Raw genomic sequence first — 27,026 nt, forward strand, 5'->3', positions numbered from 1 at the left:
GGGGAGAAGATGAGAGAGAGAAGAGAGAGGTATATGTGAGCAGGAGAAGGGAGGTGAAGAGACTGGTGAAGGAGAGTAAGAAGAAAGTGGATGAAGAGTTTGGGAGGAATCTGAGTGTGAAATGGAGGGAGAGTAAGAAATTGTTTTGGAAGGAGGTAAATAAAGTAAGGCAGTGTGAAAGGGGAAATAGTAGGGGAGTGAAAGATAGGAATAATAGATTGTTGGTGGAGATGAGAGAGAAATTGAGGAGATGGAAGGAGCACTTTGAGGATTTGTTGAACGTAGAGAGTGAGAGCAGTGCGAGTATAAGGGGTTGGGGAATGGCTGGGAGAAGAAGAGATAAGAGGAGGGAGGAAGAGATCAGTAGGGCGGAAGTAGTAGCAGCAATGAAGAAGATCAAGTTGGGAAAGGCCCCAGGAATTGATGCAGTGTGTGGTGAAATGCTGAGGTATGGGGGTGAGATCGTTGTGGAGTGGATATGGAAGTTGTGTAGATTGGCTTAGGAAGAGGGAAGGGTTCCAGGGGACTGGAAATCAGGTATAATTGTTCCTTTATACAAAGGAAAAGGGGAGAGAGAAGTATGTGGTAACCATAAGGGTATTTGCCTTCTTAATGTGACTGGTAAAATATATGGTACAATACTCATTGATAGGGTTAGGCATATAACAGAGGAGCTAGTTGGAGAAGAACAAGGGGGATTTAGGAAGGGAAAAGGGTGTGTAGATCAGATATTTGTTCTAAGATGTTTAGTGGAGAAGTATCTAGAGAAAGGAAAGAAAGTGTATGCTGCCTTCATGGACTTGGAGAAAGCTTATGATTGAATAGACAGGCAAGGTATGTGGAAGGTATTAAGAATATATGGAGCGGAGGGGAAATTGTTGAGTGCTGTGAAGAGTATGTACGAAGGAGCTAGGGCTACGGTGTGAGTGGATGGTGAGCTGAGGTCTTTGATCTCAATGTGGGACTGAAACAGGGTTGTGTGATGTCTCCATGGCTGTTTAATATATACATGGATGGGTTGTAAGGGAGGTGCAAGGTAGGGCAGTGGATGTGGGGGTGGCTTTAATGAATGAGGGTGAGATTTGGAATATTCCGATGTTGCTGTTTGCTGATGATACAGTATTGTTGAGTGAAGATGAATGGGAGTTGCAAAGTTTGGTGAATGAATTTGGGGCACTGTGTAGGAGGAGGAAGCTGAAAGTTAATGTAAACAAAAGTAAAGTTATGGTGTTTGAGAGGAATGAAGTCACAGAATGTAGTGAGGTTGGATGGTGAGGATATGGAGAATGTGAGTGCATTCAAGTACCTGGGTAGTATGATGAGTAAGGATGGAACTGTGGGGGATGAAATGCATGAAAGGGTACAGCAGGGAAGGAAGGTTGTTGGTTCACTGAAAGCAGTGATGAGAAATAGGGAGGTGAGTATGGAAGTTAAGAAGTCACTGCATGATAGTATTGTGATCCCTACCCTGACGTATGGAAGCGAGGCGTGGACCTTGCAAGAGGGGAACAAGTCAAGAGTGAGAGCAGTGGAAATGAGTTACTTGAGAGGAGCATGTGGAGTGACATGGAGGGACAGGTTGATGAATGAAGAAGTGAAGGAACATTGTGGGGTGGATGTGGATGTGGTTGAGAAGATTAGGAGAAATACACTGAGGTGGTTTGGACATGTGGAGAGAATGGAGAATGAAAGACTGACTAAGAGGGTGTATGTAGGTGAGGTGGAGGGAGGGTGAGGGAGGGGTAGACCGAGGATGAGGTGGAGGGATGGAGTTGAGAGGTATATGAGGGAGGGGGGGGTGAGTTGGGGGGAAGGTAGTCAAATGGTGGGTGACAGAGCAACTTGGAGGTGTTTTGTCTGTGGCCACCCTTTGCGGGATTAAGGCGTCGGGCTATAGATAGAAAGATTGTTTTTCTTGGTGCATGAAGCTCTCTTACTTGACTTCAGAAATGGATTCCCATGGGAGATGTATGTTGATGACTTGGTATTGATTGCAGAGAATGTAAGGGAGGAGGAGGAATGATTAGGAAGTGAAGAGATGGAATGAGGCACAAAGTATTGAGAGTAAATGCAGATAAAACAGAAGTGATGATATCTAGGGTTGGTGGTGGTATTGTCAAAGCAGAGGGAAGGTGACCATATGCTGTTTGCTACAAGGATGTGGGAAGTAACTTCATCTTGTGAAGTATTTGTGATAAGTGGGTACATAAGAGGTGTAGTGGTATTAGAGGTAGAGTACGAGATAATGCTGAGTTTGTGGGTGCTGTGTGTCAGAGAGAGCATTTAGAGATCATCTGTCTGTCTACTTATCTATAGCCAGTCATCTTAATCCCGTAAGGAGTTGCCACAAACAAATTGCCTCCATGTTGCCCTTTCCTCTGCCATTTCACAGCCCTACTCCCAGCTCACACCCACCTCTTTCATATAACTTTCCACTACATCCCACCATCTCATCCTCAGCCTCCTCCTCCCTCTCCCTGTCCACCGTACTCACATACACATTCCTCATTAGTCTCTCGCTCTCCATCCTCTCCACATGGCCGAACCCCATTAGTGTATTTCTCGTAACGTTTTCTATCACATCCACACCACAATGCTCCTTCACTTCCTCATTTTTCAGTCTGTCTCTCCATGTAACTCCACATGCTCCTCTCAGATAACTCAGTTCAACTGCTCTCACTCTTGACTTCTGTCCTCCCACCAAGGTCAAAGCTTCCGTTCCATATGTTAGAGTTAGTATCACAATACTATCATGCTGCGACTTTTTTACTTCCGTGCTCACTTCCCTATTTTTTATCAATGCTTTCAAAGAACCAGCAACCTCTCTTCCTTGTTGTACCATTTCAAGCACTTCACCCTCCAAACTCCCATCCTTACTCATCACACCACCCAATACTTAAAATGCACTTACATTTTCCATTTCCACGTCATCCAACCTCACTGTACATTCAGTGACTTCATTTCTCTCGAAGACCATAACTTTACTTTTCCATACATTCTTCTTTTGATTCCATTTCTTACACACTCACCCAGACGCATTCACCAAGCCTTGCAGTTCCCCTTCATCTTCAGTTAACAGTACAGTATCATCTGCAAACAACAGTGCAGGAAGTTTCCATAAACTGCCCTCTCTCATTAGAACCACTCCAGCATCCACTGCCTTACCTTGTATCTCTTTTGTAACCCTATCCATATATAAATTGAACAACCATCGAGACATGACACAACCCTGTTTCAATCCAACATTTAGATAGAAAAATGGACGAGTTTCCAGTCAAAATTTTATTAAAGCAAAATACTTCTGTAGGTAAAAGGTATGCAGAAAATTACTGTGTCAACCATTTTTTCCAAAAAAAATTGTGCAGGTACACAAGAAAATAATAGATAAAGTAGCTGAAAAATCATGACCCTGAAATTGCCTCTGATTGGTCATGACATCACTACTCACACTCAGGCAGCTTAGTCGACTTTGTTTACATTTAGCCTGCATACACTGTGCTTATTTCGGACCTCCAAGAATGCCCAGTGACAAGAGGAATAATTGCTAGTGTTTCGTTCCAGTGTGTAAATAAACAGACAAAAGCACACCTGGGAAATTATTCCTCTGTGTACCAGTATCAAACAAGAGCAGTCTTTACTGTTGTGAAAATATTTTCTTCACCGTATAGGTTCAGACACCTAATTATTTGAAATTCGGTAAAAAAAAAATGTGCTTAATTTAACTATTAATAGAAAATTGGGATTTAGAGTGAAAACGAGCTAAAGTTGGCAAGTATTTCTACTTTAGATCACCAACACTTCTTGACAGACTTCTGTTTTGCACAAATACTGATTAACAGTGCAAATAAATGTATTTGCACGTTAAATTAATATTTATACAAAGTAAAAGCCTGCCAAGGCGTTGTTGAGCCAAAGGAGACACACTTCCGCTAACTTTAGCGTGTTTCCTCTCTGAATCCGGATTTTTTATGAAGTTAAACACAAAAATTTGGACGGATTTCAGATAATCAGGTGTGTATAAACCTATATGATCATAAAATCTGTAACACTTACCAATTAAAAGTGCTGAGTTGGAGTTGATTCAGTAAATGAGCGCTAATTCGGTATTTTGTCTCACTCTCCTAAAGGTACTTTACTATCAAGTTCAGAGTCACTCACTGAAACTGTTCTTTCAGAAAACTAATAATGAAAAGGTCAAATATTAAATATTCATGAGCATAATACCAGTATAAACTCATACAACTGATACTGTACGCCATACATTAAACACTTTCCACATGAAGTTCGAGCACTGCCCGGGAATGATGCGGCTGGAAGCTACTGCTAGTCAGTTTCACTGCAATTTACGTACCTAACAGGTACCATCCGTTTACTCCATGAAAAGTATTCCTTCACAACATACCTGAAGTGAGTAGTTTGGATCTGTGGTGGCCATGTCGGTAAATATCATGACAACTATTATCGCTGTTACTGGTAAAGTCTTGTGTTATGGACTGGAGCATCGTCTGCAGTATGAATACTGACGTCTTTGCCAAAATGGCGGCTGCTTCCCTTCAGCCGCAAAGAATTAAAGTTATCACGTCTTGATCAGTGCAACTGACAATTTAAAAGATACATAAACCATAAGCTTCTAAGTACATGGCAGAGTGCACTTGCCATGTTTACCCAGAACCAGAAACACATCTATTCACTTAGTTCACTATCCACATGCACTGCAGCCTTGGTATCCTCGTACATACTCTTCGTGGCATTCAACAACTTCCCATTGACACCATGTATTCATAATATTCCTTGTCTGTCTGCCCAGTCATATGTCTTTTCCAAATCCATGAAGACTACAAGCAACTTCTTTCTGTTCTCTAGAAGCTTTTCCATTAAAGACCTAAGAATATCTGATCTACACAATCATTTCCCTTCCTAAAACCTCCCTGTTCTTCTCCAACTAATTCCTCTTTTATTTCTCTAACTCTGTTGGTAAGTATCCTACCATATAAATTTCCTATTACACTCAGAAGACAAATGCCCCTATGATTACCACACACATCATTTTCCCCTTTTCCTTTGTACTGGGGAATAATTATGCAGTATCTGACTTCCAGTCCTCCGGGTCTCCACCTTCCTCTCAGACCAACCTGCATATCTTCCATATCCATTCTAGTATTATCTCCTCCCCATTCTTCAGCATTTCACCACACACTCCATCAATTCTTGGAGCTTTCTGCATTTTGACTTTCTTTATTGCCTCCACTACTTCCATCCTAGTGATCTCTTCCTCCCTTCTCACCTCCCCTCTTCTCCCAGTCATTCCCCAGCCACTTACTCTTGCATTACTTTCATTTTCTATGTTTGACAATAGTTCTCTCCATCTGCTCACTTTTTCTCCCTTCTCCACTAGCAATCCACCGTTTTTATCTTTCACTTCCCGACTAAGTTCTTTATCACCCTGTCTGTCTCTCTTTACTTCTTTCCAGAACATTTTCTTACACTCCCTCCAGTTTATACTCAAATTCCTTCCAAATTTGTCATCCACTATGTTCTTATTCTTTTTCTTATTAATCTCTTCACCTCTCTCTCTTCCAACTACATATAACTCTCTCTTCTATCTCTCAGTTACCTCCATGCCCATCCACTTACTATATGCTTGTGCCACAGCTTGTTTCACCTCTTCATTCCACTATGCTGTTCCTTGCACCCCCTTTTATCTCTGTTCACCTCACACACAACCTCATATGCTGCACAGATTTCTTCTCTTTCTTGCACAAACCTTTGGCCTCCTCCATTTATTCCAAATTATATTTACCCAGTCACTCCTCCACTTCTCTCTTATATTCTGCCTTTTTCCCATCCTCTTGTAGACTTTCTACACTTTTTGTATGAACTACAGTACTTCCTTCTGTCCATCTCCCCTTCTGTTCCTCCATTATATTTGAACCTTGACTTTCACCATCTCCAATTGGTGGTCAGAAAGTCAACTCCCCCAACCTCTTTATGCTCTTGCATCCATTACATACCTTCTTAGGTTCTCCACACACACATAATTAGTCACTGTCTTCCTTTCATTAAGTTTATCACCCACCCTTGTCATCACTCGCCGTCTATACCTTTGTATCATTTTGTGCCTAAAGAGGGTATTGGCCCTCACTAATCCCATCCCTGCACAGATGTCCACTAGATTGTCAGGCATGAAAAGATTGATCTTGATGGTGAGTCGCTTGATTGTGTAGCAGAGTTTTTATATTTGGGGTACATAATTATGTGCTGGAAGTGAGGCTGGAGCTAGCTCTGTGGCTAAGGTAAGGAGTGGTTGGAGGAAGTTCAGGGAGCTGTTGCCTTTCCTTAAGACATAGAAAGGGCTCTTCCTCCTGCTAAGGGATCTTTGCATGTAGCATGCATTAGGAGTGTAATGCTGTATGGTAGTGGGAGTTGGACAGTAAAGGAAAAGATTATTTGTAGGCTCAAATGTAACGAAATGACAACAGTTAGATGGATGTGTAGTGCATCCTTGAATGAGAGGTCTGGGGGACTAGGTTTACGATTGAAGAGTTGAGAGGAAGGATGGGACTGGAGTGTACGAGGTGCTATCCAAAATTTTCCAGACCTTAATGGGTCGTAGTATCACGATGTGCTAACATCACAGTACTAACATGCATTGTGAGTCAGCGTGCCACGCCGCACGGAGCTAGGTGGATGTCGGGATTAGTGACGTGCTGTCCAAAATTTTCCTGACCTAAATGGGTTGTAGCAGCCGTGGCTCAGTAGGTTAGAGTGCTTCACTCTGACCAAAGGGTCGGAGAATCAAATCCACCCAAGGGTCATTGGTAGACATCAGGAAGGGCATCCGGTCATAAAATGCTACACGCTTCAGTCCAAAAGTTCCCTACCCAAGGGCAACACCTTAGCCCTTTGAGGATACCTGACGTCTATCTATCTATCTGTTGCCAGACGCCTCAATCCCGTTTGGGGTGGCCACAAACAAATCGCCTCCAAGTCGCCCTGTCCCCCGCCATTTCACTGCCCTGCTCCCAACTCACACCCCCCTCTCTCATATACCTCTCCACCCCATCCCTCCATCTCATCCTCGGCCTCCTGACGTAAAGCCAAATTATTATTATCATAAACGGGTTGTAGTTGTGTGATTTGCTTCTAGGTGGCAGCACACACATGCTTTGTGAGTTAGTGTGCCACGTGGCACAGAACTAGGCAGATGTGGGGATTAGTGACATTTGTTTTTTTGCTGTCGTGCACATGTCGTTTGGTGATTCTTGAGATGGATATAAAAAGCAACAGTGGCTTTGCATCAGATTTTGTGCGAATCTCAGGAAAAATGCAGCAGAGACCCTGGCAATGATTCAACAAGTTTTGGTGAGCAATCTCTTGGTCAGACAACCTCATCAAGACCCCAAAAGGCCAGACAGGTGAAAAGCAGTGGCAAGAGCATGCTAATTATTTAATTTGATATTACATAGATTGTGCACAGAGAATTCGTTCCAGCTGGCCAAACTGTCAATTCCAGCTTCTACCGTGATGTTTTTTTGCGACTTTGTGAAGACATGAGAAGGTGACGCTTCAACCTTTGGTGAGACTACTGGCTGCTTCACCATAACGCCCCTGCTCACAGTGCGCTCAGCACCCAGCAGTTTTTGGCCAAGAACAACATGGCTATCATCCCCCACCCTCCGTATTCACCAGATTTGGCTCCCTGTGACTTCTTTCTGTTCCCCAAAATTGAGGATTAAACAGAAAGGGCGTCATTTTGGTACCATTTGATACCATTGAGGACATCCAGAAGGAGTAGCTGGCGGTGCCCGACACTGTTATCGAAAAGGACTTTCAGGGAGCATTCCAGCAGTGGAGGAAGTGCTGGGACTGGTGTATTGTTGCTCAAGGGAACTATTTCAAGGATGATGATGGCCAATAGGAGCTAAAGTGAGTTTTCAGTTTTATATAGCTTTAGTCCGGAAAATTTTGGGTGGCACTTCATATAATTGTTGCTTTGATGATGATGGATAAATTGAGATGGTTTGGGCATGTGGATAGGATGGAGTATGGTAGTTAGGTGTGGAAAACGAGAAGTATGAACATCAGGGGTAGGGTTGTGAGAGGCAGACCTAAAAAGACCTGGGATGAAAAGTACAGAGTGTTACCTCAGGGATAAGGGATTGAATAGGGAGGCCGCCAGAGATTGAGTAGTGTGGAGAGCCACCATTAGGTGACCAAAGCTTACACATGTAAGTATGCCAGAGCCATTATAAATGATATGAATGATACGATTGTGATGTTCTTGTATATCATAAGTGACAAGCTAATGTAGTGGGAGGTTTGAGGCTAGTGTAGTGATCATAATGAAAGAAATTTACTATTTATTTGTGTTATGCTGAAGCTAATTCAAGTTCTTCATATGGTATCTTAATGAGGTTCAAGTTTAATATTGGTAAGTACTGCACACAGTCTTATACCTGTATGTAAATTGGAACTGGCCAGTACGATCAAAGCTTGGCCTGTCAACTGTTTGGTACCATGCTAAAATATTGGAAAGTATATGCAATACAGTGGAATCTCCAAAATTTGAGAAGCCCAGTACAGGGCACCATTTAAAGTTTAGAGAAATTTGGATTTTGAGTGCACAGTGCCAGACCTTTCTCAGATTCACTTTCAAGAAAAAATATGTGAAGTATTGATAGCACTCTTAATAGCTTGCATGCCCATGTTACATATCCATGCGTAAACTTTGCATGTGTAATTGGGGCCTGTGTATGTTTGACCGTATTTTCCATCTTTTAATGATTTAAAGAGTGTTGGACAATAACTTTTGACATGCTATAAACCAAAAATTATGCTGTACTTGCACAAAGCCTTTCATAACTGTCATCAGCATTCTGTTGAAACACTGGTGGGGCTGGGGTACATGGAATAATTTTCAGCATAAGACAGTGCATTATAGGCTAGCAGAGTCGCATTAGGGGTATGGAAATCAAAAGACAGTCCAGATGTCAGCGTAGTTGCATCAGGAGTATGGATATGATACAACTGATCACAGTGTCATATGTCATCAGATGTGTAGAGATCAGTAGGAAGACAGTTACAGATGCCAGACATCTCTTGTACACACACACACACACACACACACACACACACACACACACACACACACACACACACACACACACACACACACACACACACACACACACACACACACACACACACACACACACACACACACACACACACACACACACACACACACACACACACACACACACACACACACACACACACACACACACACACACACACACACACACACACACACACACACACACACACACACACACACACACACACACACACACACACACACACACACACACACACACACACACACACACACACACACACACACACACACACACACACACACACACACACACACACACACACACACACAGAGCAAATCATTTTGTCTGCAGCAGCTTACATTAGTTGAGCGAGTGGGCTTATCCAACAGCCAGCTAAACAGTTTGCTAAGCACAGTATCTTCACCAGTCACCATGCATGGCAGCTGCATCACCTGTGAGTCATATAGCAGCAGCTGAATGAGTCTTTATTGCCATTTTTGCTGTTCAGTGCATTTTGAACTATGAAGAATTTAATTAATCCATAGAGCCTGGGATGTCTTTTTCATTTTATTCTTGTCATATCCAGATAATTGTATTCAGCTTAGGATAAACTGTTCAGACTATGAAAGCTGGATATAGTATTACATTAATAAAGAGCTTCAATATGTGAGACCTTTGCAAAATTCAGCAAAATCATCTGGTAGCAGCATAAATATACCAAAAAGGAGGTCACCTGCAATCAGTGGATGAAATTATTGTTGGTGCTCAACTCTGGTCATGCATGGCCCAACAGATCTGTCAGCTGCAGATAGCTGCCCCCTATAGGGTTGTCCCATATATTCCCAGCACTGTTGATATGTCTGCATCTTAGTGTGGCATGTGTATTGCAGTGCTTCATTATTTGTTGTTATGTTGTCTGGGCCTGTTCTACAAGTGGGGCAAGTCATCTGTGATTCTACCCAAGCAAAACCTAAGCTGGTAGCTGAAGAGGAGTAGGTGATGTGCTGATATAAGTCTAGGTAGGTGAATGGGATCAGCTTTGTTTAAGGCTACCTTGAATGAGTGGATATCAGGGGAAGGGAATTGTACTGTACAATAGCAGTCTGGTAAAGGCGTATGGTCTGGACAATGTTGTGGTGGGTGTTAAATAGGATGGAGGCCCATGCTGGGGTGGCATAGGATATCACTGATAAATGTAGGGTTTTTAAAGTAGGTAAAGTGTTTCTTTGTGTTGCCCAGAGTCTGACCTATAATTGCTGTAAGTGTTTTTGTGTGGGGATCCATTACCTCATGATGTCTTTTATGAGGTCTGGAATGTGAGTCAAGAGGCGCATGTTGCAATGAATCATTGTGGCTGGGATGTATGGCTCTAGTACATTGTGAAGGGTTATATTAGTAATGTACCTGTGTTCATGACTGCTGCTGGCGATGAATGTAGTGGTGTGTTTGACGACTAATCGTCAGCCTGTTGTCCTTACCCTTGCCTGAATTATATTGATCATCCCCCCCATGTACAGGTTCTGTCTGTGATGTGGTGTGTGGTTATTATGTTAATGCCATCCACCTATAAGGCAATGCATGTGGGAAATTAGGTTGTGGAAATGTCATACATGTATAGGTTGAAAAGTGTTGGTGAAAGAATGGAGCCCTGTGGAACTCTGTTTAGGATGTTTCTTGTTTATGATGACTTGCCCTGGATTGTAATACGTGCATGTTTCCCAGATAAGTAGTTGGCAGGTCAGCATTGGGTGTTTTTCTCCACATTTATGTTGTAGATGTTGGTGTTAAGTTTTCAATGGGGGATGACATCATAGACATATGTCTTATTGCAAGAGGTGTATGTTGTGCGGGTTTTGCAAAGTTGATGTCGTCAGATGTGTGTTGTATGAAGTCGGTTAATGAGGCGTTTGTGGAATGCAGTGCTCTTAAACAGTGTTGTGAGGATGTAAGAGGGACATGAAAGGTGATATGTTAAAAATTAGGCATTCAGTTATCTTGGATAGTATGCTAGTATGCTAGGAAGTGTTATGGGTCTGTATGAAGAAGGATGTGTTAGGACTTTGGTTTTTGAATAATTATGATCGATCAGTGATTCCAGTTGTTGGGAACACTACTGCATGTTCATGAGTAGTTGCTAATGTTTGTTAGGGCCTTGATGTCATTTGGTCCAAAATGTTTTAAATGTTGCCCCCCTTCCTCTTTTTATTTTATTTTTTATTTTTTACAAAATATGAACAAGGGAAAGAAAGACATTAAATATATAAAAAAATCATTGCACTAGATTACAGGTGTCCTCCATTCATAAAAAAATTTGCAACAGTTAGACTTGAACTCATGTGGGTTGAAGCTTTGGGGAAACTAATCTGGGGAAATGAGTTACATAGAGAAGTGGTTTTGGAAATCAAGGAATTCTGATAGGCAGAAGTTGTACAATATGGCAGTGTGAGAGTCAGCTCGAGTGCTACAAGATGCCTGTGAAGGACGGGAAGGTATGGAGAGATGGCACAATGGGAGCAACATTCTCTGAGTCATTTGCCATAAATGTATGTATAAAATAATGCAAGGGAGGCAACATTCCCTCTTGCTTGTAGGGGAGGTAGTTCATTTGCTATTGCTTTGTTGTTAATTATTATTATAACCTTGTTCTGAGTTTTGTCCAGTTATTTTAATGCAACCTCTCTGCTCGAGCTGAGAGTGCATGTGACTCTTGTAAACTGTAGCAAACTGGCCATCAGTGAAGAAGTTACGGACTCTGTACAGTAATCCAAGTTTATTTGAGGAGGTTTTAGCAAGTGATCTAACCTGAGAGGTCAGACTGATGGTACTGTTAAGTGAACACCAAGAATTTCATTATTTTAAAATAGGAATATTGTTTGCATTGAAGGTAATACAAGAATCAGGCAATGTCTTTCTTCCTTTACTAGTAAACTGGATGTACAGTAGACCTGCACTATAATGGATTACCGTATTTAGGGGAAGCCTGATCCGATAAAGCTTAAATCCGCAGTATCTGATGCCCTTCCCCCCGGGTGGGTTTTCAAGCAAATGTTTGAAAATAAATGAGTACAGTAGCATATTCTATTTGTAAAAGGGAAAGCTATACACATTAAACACTAACTAGACCTGTACTTTTGCCCATTTGTAGCTTATTTTACTGCCTTGCCATAGCACTGCCTCATGACTTGGTACAGTATTATAATTGACTGTTCCTACAGTTCAGCAGTCATGATAGGAAGAAGGCAATTTTAGGTCAGGTTGGGGTAAAAAGAGTAGTAAGCACATGTATTGTACCCTATAGTGCCCCATTTTAATGGACATTGTTTGTTTTAGTCAGTGGAAGTTTGGTGGTCTTCGTAGTGTCCATTAAATCCGAAATCTAGTCTATTGAGGTCCATTAATGCATGGGTCTACAGTATTCGCTATTTCTAGCATTAAATGAGACAGTGCTATTTGATCTCATGCAGTGATCTTTGATAAGTCTTGATTTATGGAAATTGTTCTGCTGAGTTGGGAGTTAGAGAGATATCAAACTTTGTGAATGGGTGTAAAGGAATTGTGAACATTAATTGCGTGGAAATAGGAATATACATCATCTTCCTCTACTGTTATCTCTCTTCTGCTGAGATAAGAGGAGATCAAGGAGACAAAAGATAATAGGCCATAGCAAGGTCGTTTGGATAACATGAAGTGGCGCCATACTCTGTCAGAAACTTTAGAAATATCAAAGGCTACTGCATGGGTTTCTCTACGTTAGTCAGTTGACTGATCGATAGCAGGAGTATTGAGATTGTAAAGTTATTTGTTCTTTTCATGATGTGTCTGTTTCAAAGTGAAGGAGGTTATGTTGTAGTCAGGTTGGAAGAACTTTTTATACAGATTTTTATTTTTTTTTATTTTTTTTTTATTTATTTATTTTTTTTCAGACAATGCTTGTTGATGAAATGTATAACGTGCTCATTCTTTGTAAGAAGGGATGTGTTGGGTGTTCGAGGTGATCATGGCACAGATCTTGGAGGTGCTTGTATGTGATTTAGTAATGCTGTTAAGTGTTTTATAGAACTGAGAGGAGTCTGTGCAATGGCTTAATATTGTTATAATAGCTTTCCAGTTTACTGTTTTCTTTATTTTTGGTAAATTTGTTGTCAGTATCATTTGTTAATTGCTGGAGCCTGATGATGGTTACTTTGTGTGTGTGTGTGTGTGGGGGGGTTATGTTTGAGTGAGTTGCATTGGTTTATGAGATGAGCAGTCTCCGGAGTAAAGGTTGGGTTGTAGTGTCTTCATGTACCTTGTGGAATATGGTGTTTGTTTGCATTGAGTATAAAGAAAGGTTTCTGGTTCTTTGAAAGCAGTGATAAGAAACAGGGAAGTGAGCATGGAAGTGAAAAAGTTACTACATGACAATATTGTGATACCAACTCTAACGTACGGAAGTGAAGCTTGGACGTTGTTGGAAGGACACAAGTCAAGAGTGAGAGCAGTGGAAATGAGTTATTTAAGAGGAGCCTGTGGAGTCACATGGAGAGACAGGCTGACGAATGAGGATATAAAGGAGCGTTGTGGTGTGGATGTGCATGTGATAGGAAGCGTTATGAGGAACACATTGAGGTGGTTTGGCCATGTGGAGAGGATGGAGGGTGAAAGACTGACGAAGAGAGTGTATGTGAGTGAGGTGGAGGGGGGAAGAGGGAGGGGGAGGCCAAGGATGAGATGGAGGGATGGAGTGGAGAGGTATATGAGAGAGGGGGGTGTGAGTTGGAAGCAGGGCAGTGAGATGGTGGGGGACAGGGCGACTTGGAGGCGATTTGTTTGTGGCCACCCCAAACGGGATTGAGGCGTCTGGCAATAGATAGATAGATAGATAGAGTATGACATTAAATTTTGTAATGTGCCTGTCAATGTTGGTGATGGCTGTGTTGTGTGCTGATGTGTCGTTCTTTTCCTTTGGTGAGTAATGTCCAGCTTGCTTTCTTGTAGTTTGTGTACATGAGATAGGATTGCTCTGGTTTGGAGTGTATTCCAATGGTGATAAGATCAGGGAGGTGATCTGAAGGAGCTTGGCTTCCGTTCACAACATGGAGGTGAGTGAAAGAGTGGTAAAGAATATGATGTTTGGGGAAGAGGGGAAACATTGTGCTTGGTGTGAGATGTAGGTGCATTGTGAGGTGCTACTGAAAATGTAGAGCTCTTTCCACTGTAAGTAGACTACCTAGCATTACTGGCGTTACCAGTATATTTCTTGAACGTATCGACTCAGTAGCTCAAAACTTTCACTAGTTGGACAGTGGTGAGCGTGACATAGCAGGCCTGCTTAACTTGTACGGAGCTGCACACCTCATATGAGACACAGTGATTGTCTGTACAGGCCAGGCTGCAAGTCTAATGTGAGGTACTGTACAATTTACATTGGTTATAGGCAGTGACTCAAAGAAGGTAAACTATCTTACAAAGAATCAGCCCAACAGGATTTAAGGGAGAGGCCAAGTAGGAGAGGAGAATTGAGAGAGGTTAGTTTAAGCAGTAGAAGTACCTTGCTGATTCACTTCCTCTTCTCCCTGGTTGTTTTCTATATTTCCTAATAATTTTTGGAGTGGTAAGTGATTGTTTACTGCTGATTTTGTTTTCTCAGTTCTTTTGATTAATGTTCATTCCAATTCACCCTTTTTTCTTTTTTCCTCAAGGGTAATGGCAGACTTTCTAAAACCTACTCAGATCTTTCAAAATTTATTAGTACAAGCCTAACCTTACATACTGTATTCATAGCCTAAAAAAACAAAATAATCTAACCCAACCTAACCACACTCAACCTAACTTAACCTCATCTAACTTAACCTAACCTTACTTAACCTAACCCACCCATACCTAACTTAACCCCTTAAGAACGCAATTCGCTCAGCAGGTCTGTCTCTCCAGCTGCAAAACAGGGTCGATTTTTTTACTTTCACCAAAATAAAAAATTTTTCTTCCACATTTCAAGAGACTGAATTTACACACCTGAAAATGTATGTTTCAGCCAGATTGACCAATTAGTTATCGCACAATCACCCATCAAAGATGCAAAAAAAAGTCACTGATCCCCCATGGGTGAAAATAGAAAATCTACAGAAAATTCATTATTTATGGTAAATAAATACATAACTAATATCAATGTGAAGTTGGTAGGACAAGCTGTCATTGTGGCATACGCCCATAGCAACAAAACAAGCCAAGCGAAAAGTGGAGGTGGAGTGTGTATGGCTGGAGGGGGGATGAGGATGGAGGGATAGGGGAGGAGGGAGGGAGAGGGGGGAAGGGTTGCTATGCACACACACCGCTGCAGGGGGTATGTTGGGGTATGGTTGGTTGGGAGGGGACAATGTGGAGATGAAGCAATGAGGCTGAGGGAAGTAAAGTGACAGTGGTGGTGGGGGGGGGGGTTCTTTCTCCCCCACCTAAGGGGGCCAGTCACGCCATACCACCCCAGACACTCTAGCTCTCATTGGTCTGATCCCATATACGTCACCAAAGGGGCGGAGTTACCCACCCCCAGTTTTTTGTGTGTCTTTAGCGATTGTGCAGGATAGGCTGGCATGTCAAATTACACAAAAGCATGATCGTGCGGCATCAGTCTTGAGGGGTTAAACAAACTTAACCTGATCCAGTCTAAACTTACCTTACTTAACCATAACCTAACCCAGTCCACCTTTACTTGACCATCATTACCTTAACCAAACATGCCAAAATGGAAACCCAAATGAATTTTAATACAGTTTTAGTGTCTGCCATTATGCTCAAGAAACAACATGCATTGGGAAAACAAAACATGGTCAGAAGCAATAGGGAAACAAAATCACTAGAAAACAGTCGTTTAGCACCATAAAATAATTGTTAAAAAATGGAAAACTTTAACTGTAAAAACAAGAAGCAAACTGCTAACATCATTTTGCTGCATAAACTAAACCATACATTTACTTTGACAAGTCTACAGTTAGGGGTAAGGTGAGTGACTTGTCAAGGGTTCAGTACGGTATGTGCACCTAGTAACAGACAAAATATTCTTCCAGCACTGTAGAAATAATCAGAGAAAACTGGAAAACAAACTTTAAGAATAAGTAGTGAACTGCTAATTTCTTCCTGCTCAACACTTCTACAGTTAGGGACTATGTGAATGGTTGGTCGAGGGTTTGACTAGGTATGTGTACCTAGTAACAGATTAAGTATTCTCCAGTATTGTGCCCTTTTCATCAGTTTCTATAAACCAAACTATACCTCTATGTGTTTCTCTACTTACCATAACATTATGTATGTATTTAGTTGATCTGTCTATCTATCTATCTATTGCCAGACACCTCAATCCCGTTTGGGGTGGCCACAAACAAATCGCCTCCACGTTGCCCTGTCCCCCGCCATTTCACTGCCCTGCTCCCAACTCACACCCCCCTCTCTCATATACCTCTCCACCCCATCCCTCCATCTCATCCTTGGCCTCCCCCTCCCTCTTCCCTCCTCCACCTCACTCACATACACACTCTTCGTCAGTCTTTCACCCTCCATCCTCTCCACATGGCCAAACCACCTCAGTGTGTTCCTCATAATGCTTCCTATCACATCCACATCCACACCACAAAGCTCCTTTATATCCTCATTCGTCAGCCTGTCTCTCCATGTGACTCCACAGGCTCCTCTTAAATAACTCATTTCCATTGCTCTCACTCTTGACTTGTGTCCTTCCAGCAACGTCCAAGCTTCACTTCCATACGTTAGAGTTGGTATCACTATACTGTCATGTAGTAACTTTTTCACTTCCATGCTCACTTCCCTGTTTCTTATCACTGCTTTCAAGGAACCAGCAACCTTTCTTCCCTGCTATACCCTTTCAAGCACTTCACCCTCCAAACCTCCATCCTTACTCATCACGCTACCCAAGTACTTAAATGTACTCACATTCTCCGACTCCTCACCATCCAACCTCGCTGCACATTCACTGACTTCATCTCTCTCAAAGACCATCACTTTACTCTTCCCTACATTCACCTTTAGATTCCGTTTCTTACACACACTCCCAAACTCATCCACCAAGCCTTGCAGCTCCCCTTCATCTTCACTCAACAACACAGTATCATCTGCAAACAACAGTACAGGGAGTTTCCAAACACTATCCTCTCTCACCAGGGCCACTCCAACATCCACTACCCTACCTTGTACCTCTTTTATTACCCCATCCATGTACAGATTGAACAACCATGGAGACATGACACATCCCTGTTTCAACCCAACCTTCAAAGAGAAAAGTTCACTCAGTTCACCATCCACACGCACTGATTGTGGTGTGGATGTGGATGTGATAGGAAGTGAAAAAGTTACCACTTGACAGTTGATCTGATTTGTCTTAAAAGGGATTATTCAGGTTGAATCTTTGGTGCTTGGGACAGATGAGGATAAGTCCCATAGGTTCTGGATCTTTTTTATCACGAGTTTTTGTTATCACGCTTTGTACAGTACTGATTGTGCACAGTAACCAAGGGATGACTGTATTTGAGAGGCAGGGGTGTTATGGTTCCAAGCCTTGCTGTGTTGGCTACTTCTCATATGCAAAATTTGCAAGATAGGCAATAAGAAGTGTATCCTGTTTTTTTAAGACACTGATACCAAACTGATAGTATTGCCAAAGTGTAGACCAAGAGTTATCACAGATATGCCTATGATTGACACCTGGTGAGTTAAATAAATTTTATGCAGTAGAAGGATGGTGGAGTTAGGTCAGTTAATAAAGTGACTACATTGAGATAGTATTCACAGAGTGGACAAAAATATTATGCTAAAGGACATCCTAGAAGATGGGACTGAAGGTAATGTTGGAAGAGGAAGACTGTCTGTGGTTGTTGTTGTTGTTGTTATGTAGCCCCCAGTCTGTGAGGTCAAGCAGACCCATTAACCACAGGTTAGGAACTGCTTCTGTGGGTTCATCTTAGAGATGCAGTACAGTACCCCCTTATGGTAGACAGTGCCGTGCCAGGGTCAGATGAGGGTCCTTCTCCATGGAGAGGTGCAGGGAATTATGAAGTGATTTGGCTCTTCGTTTGATGCCAAAGCTGCTTTGCTCCCCCCCCCCCCCAGGGTACACAGGACTACCACTTGTAGGCTCCACATCAGCACCAATGGTTGTTGTTGTTGTTGTTGTTGTTGCCCCATAGTCATTGTGTGGTCCCAATGGACTGCAGGCTGAAGTTGCACTTCTACAGTCCACCAACTCTCATTCAGTGGATAGGGAGGGAGCTGAGGGACATTTGTTTGTAACTACTTCCTGATTGTTTTGTGCTATCATGTGAAGGCTTTGCTCTCCAGGACCATTATCTATGGAGTAGTTTAGTGATGGAACAAAAGGAAGAGGAAGAGAGATTACAACATGGAAGAACAGGGAACCTGGTGATACCTATGATTTATGTACAGTAGAACCTCAATTTACTAAGCCTTGATAGATCGAATATTGGATTTAATGGACACTCTGAATGCCATCAGACTTTCTTTGGCCATAACAAACAATGTCCATTAAATTGGGGGCAGTAGGTCACAATACATGTATTTCCTACCCTTTTGACTCCAGCTTGATGTGAAATTGCTTTCTCCCCATCATGGTTTCTGAGTTGTAGTAACAGACTACAGTACAATATAATAATACTGTACGAGTCATGAAAAAGCCCTGTGACAAGGATATGAAGTAAGCTACAAAAGGGTGAAATTATGGGCCAAGTAAGTGTAAAATGGGCTTAGTCTTAATTTTTAGCACTAGAATGTGTTACTGTACTCGTTTATTTTCAAACGTGTGCTTGAAGTCCCTCCACAGTGAGGGACATTGGATATAATAGATTATTGGCTTTATCGGATCAGGCTTTCCCTCAATTAGTTCATTATGGTGAGGGTCTGTTTTGTGATTTTGAGAATTAATGGTGTATTTTTTAGTCTCATGTACAGTATAATCAAATTACATATGAAGTATAATTTTATAACATATGAAAATGTGATCAAATAACTTATGAAGTACAATTTAGTGTCACCACTTCCCGTCCGATCAGCGAAGTTAAGCAACGTTGGGTCTGGTTAGTACTTGGATGGGTGACCCCCTGGGAACACCAAATGCTGTTGGCATAACGTTCTCCCTACGTGTCAAGTGGGGTTGGTGGAGGATTAGTGCCCCTCCCTGTAAAACAATTAACTCTGAGCCCTTGGCCACCCCGTTTGGGATGCATGGCGTCTGGCAATGAATGAATGAATGAATTTAATGACATACATAGCAAAATGTATGCTCAGAATTAGGATGTTAATGCCGGTAGTTATTTTTCTAGAATGAAACTGCTGTAAAGTGCAGTAAAATATAAACATGTCCTGTGGAAAGGTTTAAATCCTGTAAAGAAATCACTCTTTAACCACTTCACTTCAGTGACGTCTGTACTTTACATTTTATTTTTACTTCAGTACCACTAGATGATTTCATAAAATTTAGGAGAGATTTTGAGAAGGAGTTAGACAGAGCTGTGATTAACCCCAGCACTACTTGGGGATGCTTCTTAGCCTCGAGAAAATCATTTGACAGTAACAAGAATAAAATAAAAAATGCATCATTGGATTGAAGGGGTTAATGCATGATGTTATTTGTCCCTTAGCCTTATGCATGTTCATTGTTATAGATTCCCACAAAAATTTTGTTGCTCGGTGTTTGTTAAGACCTTACATTGTTATTATTTTGTTCAAATAATTATCAAGCTTTTTCGTGCCATTAATTTTAAAGTAAAAAGTTAATTAATGCAGTTTCTGAGAGAGTAAATACTGTACACTGCTCATTATTTGGTAGTGAATAATTTTCCTGCTGAAGTTTATTACATAACAGATTATAAGGAGTTGGTAGGTTGAACATATTTCTGGACTTCAAAATAATTTGCTACTTTACATCAGTGTTCTTGGAAGTTGAAGCCTTGCAATGAACTTAGAAAACAAAAGGAACAAACATATGTTAGAGAGGCATATGTAATATGATTTCCTTATGGTATTCATAGTGACATACAAAACTAACCATGATAAACTTTTGCGTAACTGTTCATTGTGCTAATAATTCTTTTAAAAATAGAGATTTACAACAAAGTTCTTGAGAGTGAAAGGTGTGTTTTTGTTTCAACAGGTGACAGCCACGGATGGTGACCGTGACAGAGTGCAAGACATTGTGTACTTCTTGACTGGACAGGGTATTTACATGGACAATCCGGATCAGTCTCAGTTTGAAGTCAATCGTACATCAGGTGACATCTTTGTCAGGAAGGTTAGTATGCTGTCTGATTCATTATGGCTATTTGAATGAACTAAAAGACAAACATGAATGTGTGTTATGTAACTTGATTTTCTTATTTTGGATCCTACTTACCCCACAGAATTAGTGGGATGTTGAGTTATGATTATGATGGTAATGAATTCAGCATGTGATTTATATATATTTAAGGAGTTGGAACCAATGAATTGGAAGAAATGGATCAGGATAGCCTGTAGAATGCTTATAGGGATTGCTTAGTTAGGAATGCTAAAGCAATGTGTGGCATGGCATGAGTAACAGTGAAGAAGAAAGGTATGTCATGGTGGGATGAAGAGAGCAGTGGAGGAAAAGATGAAGAAGCGGCTGGAGTGGTTACAGAACGGGTTCAGTTGAAAAAGGAACTGAATATATGAGAACAAAAAGCATGTAAAGAGACTAGTGAAGAGGAAAAAGAAAGAGGTAAATGATGATCTAGGAAGAAGAATGAATGCAAATTATTTTTAGAATAGGAGGTTATTCTGGAAAGAGGTGCGGAAATGTAGAAGTGACAGCGGAAAGAAATATGAAAGTGTGAAGGATGTAAGTGGTGGATTATTAACCCATGGGGATGAAGTAAGGAACAGATGGAATGAATATTTTGAAAGCCTTATGCATGAGAATAGAGAGAGCAGAGTGGCTGTAAACATGATTGGTTCTGGGAGTTGTCTAGAGAAGGAATGCAGTGCCAGGAAACATGACCCTTGCACTGATGAAGAACACTGTGAAGCTGCTGAAAAATGGGAAAGCAGGTGGGGTTGATGAGATCTATGCAGAAATGCTTAAGTGTAGTGGAGAGAGCGGATTGAAGTGCTTATTGGAGATATGTAAGAAGGCATGAATGAGTGAAACTGTGCCAGCAGAGTGGAAAAAGGGTGTGATTGTACTCCTATACAAAAATAAAGGTGAGCAAAGTGAGTGCAAGAAATATTGTGCCATAAGTTTACTGAGTGTTGTAGGGAAGATATATGGAAAAATTATTATAGAGAAAGAAAGAGAGAAATCAGAAGTCCTATTGAGTGATGAACAGAGTGGTTTTAAGAGTGGCAGAGGATGTGTGGATTAAATATTTGCAGTGAGATAGATAGTGGAAAAGGCTTGTGAGAAGGACTATAAGGTGTTTAAGGCATTTGTGGATCTGGAAAATGCATATGACAAAGTAGACAGAGAAGGATTTTGGAAGGTTTTGCCTATGTATGGTGTAGATGGAAAGCTGCTAGGTGCCATCAAGTGTTTTTAAGATGATAGTGAGGCATGTGTAAGGGTAAATGGGCATCTAAGTGAATTGTTCCTTGATCAGTGTGGACGTGTGACAAGGTTGTGTGATGTCCCCATGGATATTCAGTTTATATAATGGATGAGGTGATCAGAGAATTAAAGACACGAGTAATTGAGAGAGGGATGGCGTTGGTAATGAATGGCGATGGATGGAATAACTCAAATTTGTTGTATGCTGAAGATGCAATGTTACATGCAAATACTGGACAAGAACTTGGTAGACTAGTGCAGAGTTTTGTTGATGTCTGTGAGCATTGTGCCATGAAAGTAAATGAAGAAAAGAGTAAAGTGATGGTAATCAAAAGAGAAGGTGACTCACAGTGCAATGTTACAGTGAGGGGAGAGAGACTGGAATTGGTGAGAGAGTTCAAATACCTGGGTACAGTGATAGAAGAGAGAGGAAAATGTACAAAAGAAGTTGCAAGTAGAGTGACACAAGGAAAGAAAGTAACTGGTGCTGTGAAGACCTTGATAAGAAACAGAGGCTTGAGTGTTGCAGCTGCATGAGGCTTACATGAAGGAGTGTTAGTGCCAACTTTAACATTTGGATGTGAGACTATGGTGTGGCAAGAAAATGAAAAGTCTAGAGTGAGAGCAGTGGTGATGGGACTGCTGAGGAATGTATGTGGAGTACAGAGAGTGGATAGGATATGAAAAAATATGATTCGTGAAAGATGCAGAGTGAGGAAGTCTGTAGAAACCAGAATTGATGAGATTGTACTGAGGTGGTATGGTCATGTGGAGAGATTGGATAACAATAGAGTGGTGAAAGTGGTACTGTATATCTGAGCAAATTTCAAGGAGGGAGGAGGTGAGGTAGGCCAAGGAGAAGGTGGAGGGATATGATGAGTGAATGTGTGAGGAACAGAGGTATGGAGGTTGGTGAGGTTAGGGGACTGACAAGAGATCTAGCTGGCTGAATATTGTGAGAAGAAGTGCATGATCAGGGATTTGGCATCCCTTTTTAACGTGACAGCGCTTGGATTGACTCTATCGGATACGTTTGTGTGAAGCTACAGCATGTGGTGAAAGTTTCTGGCATATCTGATAGAGCCAGGATTCCAGGGACTTGAATGGAAGCATGGCCTGTTGGATTGGGCAAACTTGGGCTGTCTGGGAATTGCTACTCCTCACCACCTCCCTCCTTCAAATACACCCAGATATACCTTTTTTCACCACTCTCTTGTTATCCATTCTCTCCATGTGACCATACCATCTCAGTACACTCTCTTTGATTCTGGTTTCCACGGACTTCCTCACTCCGCATCTTTCACGAATCACATTATTTTGTGTTCTGTCCACACATTGTACTCCACATGCAGTCCTCAGCTGTTCCATCTCCACTGTTCTCACTTTTGACTTTTCATTTTCATGCCACACCATAGTCTCATATCCATATGTTAAAATTGACACTAACACTCCATCATGTAATCCTCATGAAGCTGCAACACTCAAACCCCTGTCTCTTATGAAGGCTTTCATAGCACCATCTACTTTCCTTCCTTGTGTCATTCTACTTACCACTTCTTTTGCACACTTTCCTCTGTTTTCTATCACAGTACCCAGATATTTGGACTCTCTCACCAATTCCAGTCTCTCTCCAGTCACTGTAACATCACATTCGGAGTCATTCACCTTCTCTCTCGATAACCATCACTTTAATCTTTTCTACATTTACTCCTAAGGCACGATGCTCACAGACATCAACAAAACTCTACAATATTTACTAGTAGCACTGCATTATCAGCATACAACAAATTTGAGATATTCCATACATCACTATTCATTACCAGTGCCATCCCTCTCTCCATTACTCATGTTTTTCCTTCTCCCATCATCCCATTCATATATATATTGAACAACCATGGGGACATCACACAACCTTGTCGCATGCCCACATTGATCGTGAACCATTCACTTAGATGCCCATTTACCCTTACATATACCTCACATATACCTCACTACCATCATAAAAACTCTTAATGGCACCTAGCATCTTACCTTCTTCACCATACATGTGCAAAACCTTCCACAATCCTTCTCTGTCTACTTTGTCGTATGCTTTTTCCAGATCCATAAACATCACAAACACCTTATACTCCTTCTCGCAAGCCTTTTCCACTATCTGTCTCACTGCAAATAATTGATCCACACATCCTTTGCCACTCTTAAAGCCACTCTGTTCATCACTCAGTAGGACTTCTGATTTCTCTCTTTCTTTCTCTATAATAATTCTTCCATTCACTACAACACTCAATAAACTTATGGCACAATATTTCTTGCACTCACTTCACTCACTTTTATTTTTGTACAGGGGTACAGTCACAACCTCTTTCCACTGTGCTGACACAGTTTCACTTATGCATGCCTTCTTTCGTATCTCCAACAAGCACTTCATTCCGCTCTCTCCATTACACTAAATCATCTTTGGATACACCTCATCAACCCCACCTGCTTTCCCTTTTTTCAGCCACTTCATAGCATTCTTCACCTGTGCAAGTGTCATGTTTCCTGGCACTGCATTCCTTCTCTACACACCCCCAGAACCAATCATGTTCACATTCGCTCTGCTGTCTCTATTCCCATTCATCTGACTTTCAAAATATTCTTTTCATCTGGTCCTTACTTCATCCCCATGGGTTAATAATCTACCACTTAAATCCTTCACACACTCACATTTCTTTCCGCTGTTACTTCTACATTTCCGCACCTCTTTCCAGAATGACTACCTATTTTCAGAGTACATTTTCTTCCTAGATCATCATTTACCATCTCCTTTTTCCTCTTCACTAGTCTCTTTATGTGCTTTTTTTTGTCAATATATTCAGGTCATATTTCAATTAAACCCCAGTTCTATAACCACTCTAGCCATTTCTTCCCCATTTCCTCCATTGCTCTCTTAATTTCTTCATCCCATCATGCCATACTTTTCTTCTTTGTTGTCACTCTTGCCACACCACACACCACATCAGCATTCCTAACAAAGCACTATCTTCATGCATTCCACAGGCTGTCCAGATCCATTTCATTTCAATTCACTGATTCCATCTCCTACCATACTTTGGTCCTGTATTCATCTGCTATTTCTTTGATCCTCAGCTTCTCCACTTTTAGTCTTTCTCCCATACTGCTCGTCTCTCTCTCTCTTGGTCCACCTCACTCCTCTCAGCTTGATCTTGCATACCACAATCATATCATCTGACAGACCTTCACGTCATCCTCACACGGCCCTTGGATCAGCAGCCATTCCCAGCATCGACCTCTCTACAAGCACGTAATCAATTGGGCTCTTTTCAACACGATCCCCATTCCCTCTATACCATGTATATTTATGTACATCTTTGTGTTTGAAATACGAGCTACAAATGCACAATCTTCTTTCCTGACACATCCTTCAGTTTCTTCCCATTATCATTTTCTCCTGGTACTCCATTTCAACCCATTATGCCATCCTCAGGACCAGTGCCTGCTCTTCCATTCATGTTGTCCATTATGACCATTTTATTGCTCCTGGGCATTTCTCCCACTGCTTCATCCAGCTCATCCCAAAACCTGTCTTTCTCTGTCTCACTTCTGTCATCACGCAGTACATACACTACACTCACTGCCACTTTCACCATTTCTCTCGAGCAGACACATTTGTAGTCTCTCATTCCACTCTGCCACACCTCATTCATCAACAAAGCAACTCCTTCCTTGCATCTTCCTCGCCCATTCATGCCCGATCTTGCACAGTTTACACTCTCCCACTCCTCCACTTAACACCCTCTCATCTTTGTTTCACACAGTCCCATAATGGCATATCTCGCACTCGTGAACACATGCACCACTTCCACCCTCTTGCTATTCTTATTGACACCTCTCACGTTCCACTTGGCCATATGAATCTGCCCATTTGATTGGGTCCCTGGGCAGGTATTGGGCCCTCCAAGGCTCTCCGAAACGTCTGCCATAATTAAGTGATTTTAAATAGGGGAATCGGGGAGACATAACCCAGTCAGAATTCAAATTGATTCACAAACATTGGCAGTATATGTAGAGTTTGTTGTACAGAAACCTTTAGTTACAAGGAAAATAAGGATAAGAGTTTATTAAATTTTTCTTTTCTTTTCCCAGTACCTGCACCTGCAGCACTGCCAATGACATACCAGTATAAGAATGTTAGGAATCCTGCAGGATCAGTGGTCTTTGCTCGTTATAAATCCGCATCACTGGGACATTATTGAAGCATTTTGACTGCTTAGACTAGGGTTTTATTTTTACCTGTGATGGACCACATCATTTGTCTTGATATATACTCTCAGCCAGGTGACCTATTAGTGTGCTTCAGTTGCATAGTCCAGCTCTTCTAACTTCCTTCTCTTCTTCCTTGGCTTTGGGATGATTACAGTACTCTTTCCCTGACCTTGTCCTGTTGCCTTTGAGACAATGAAATCTGGAGATTTCTCTGCACTGAAGGACTTCAACAAGTGCCCATCCTCATAGGCAATATTACATCCTAGGGTTGCTTGTGTCACACATAAGTCAGGAACAACTATCTGAGACTTTTCACTTTAAGGCAGTTTCCAGATGTAATCATTTAGGTTTTCATTACGAGTTTGCATTCTCTCCTGCAGAAGGAAATATTCAATAAATATAAAATATGGCTGGATCACACTCAGACACATTTTATATTGCCTAAAGGTGGAACCTTTACCCATCATTCTTATTTCATGTGGGTGATCAGTTTTTCTGTAATAAAAGAAAAGAAAAGTGAGATGCATCCTTAAACTATCAAGAATAATATTTAAGCATTTATAAGTCATGTAAGTAGGATTTACTGAACTGATTTTTTTTTTTTTTTTTTTCGTGCAGCCGCTAGACCGTGACCATCCCAAAGGGCGGCCTCAGTGGCGGTTCACAGTGTTCGCACAGGACGAGGGTGGTACTGGTTTAGTTGGCTATGCTGATGTCCAGGTCAACCTGAAAGATATCAATGACAATGCTCCCATATTTCCTCAGGTAATTCTTTTACTTATTTAAATACTCTTTCATTTACCTCCTAATATATTTAATGTTGTATAGTATGCATTTTCCTTGATACTGTAATTACCACACATGTTATACTATACTTTCATCACTCACAGGGATCCATCATGCCCTTTGTGATGGTAGGTTTTAAAAAAATAGATTTTTTTTTAAATTATATATTTTAAACATCCACCAGTTGCCATTACTTTATGGGCAACTGCTGTGCTTCACTGGATGTTGGAGCCATGCCATTCCAGAAGAGAAAGCCTGTTCTAAGATGCCCTATTGCTTTAGAGAGAGCACCT

At 41.4% G+C, this 27,026-nt stretch overlaps 1 protein-coding gene across 1 annotated transcript in view; it reads left to right on the forward strand.

Annotated features, from left to right (window-relative positions):
* CadN (neural cadherin) overlaps positions 1-27,026 on the forward strand; it is a 481,090-nt gene that overhangs the window by 299,765 nt on the left and 154,299 nt on the right. Inside the window, exons 19-20 of the mRNA XM_080267947.1 lie at positions 20,272-20,409; positions 26,566-26,712. Of these exons, the coding sequence (XP_080124073.1) occupies positions 20,272-20,409; positions 26,566-26,712 (285 nt within the window). The remainder of the gene's footprint in view (positions 1-20,271; positions 20,410-26,565; positions 26,713-27,026) is intronic.

Source organism: Coenobita brevimanus, chromosome 26 (genome assembly GCF_032717465.1).
Source record: "Coenobita brevimanus isolate Jiangsu-jjx chromosome 26, ASM3271746v2, whole genome shotgun sequence".
Taxonomy (NCBI): Eukaryota; Metazoa; Arthropoda; class Malacostraca; order Decapoda; family Coenobitidae; genus Coenobita; species Coenobita brevimanus.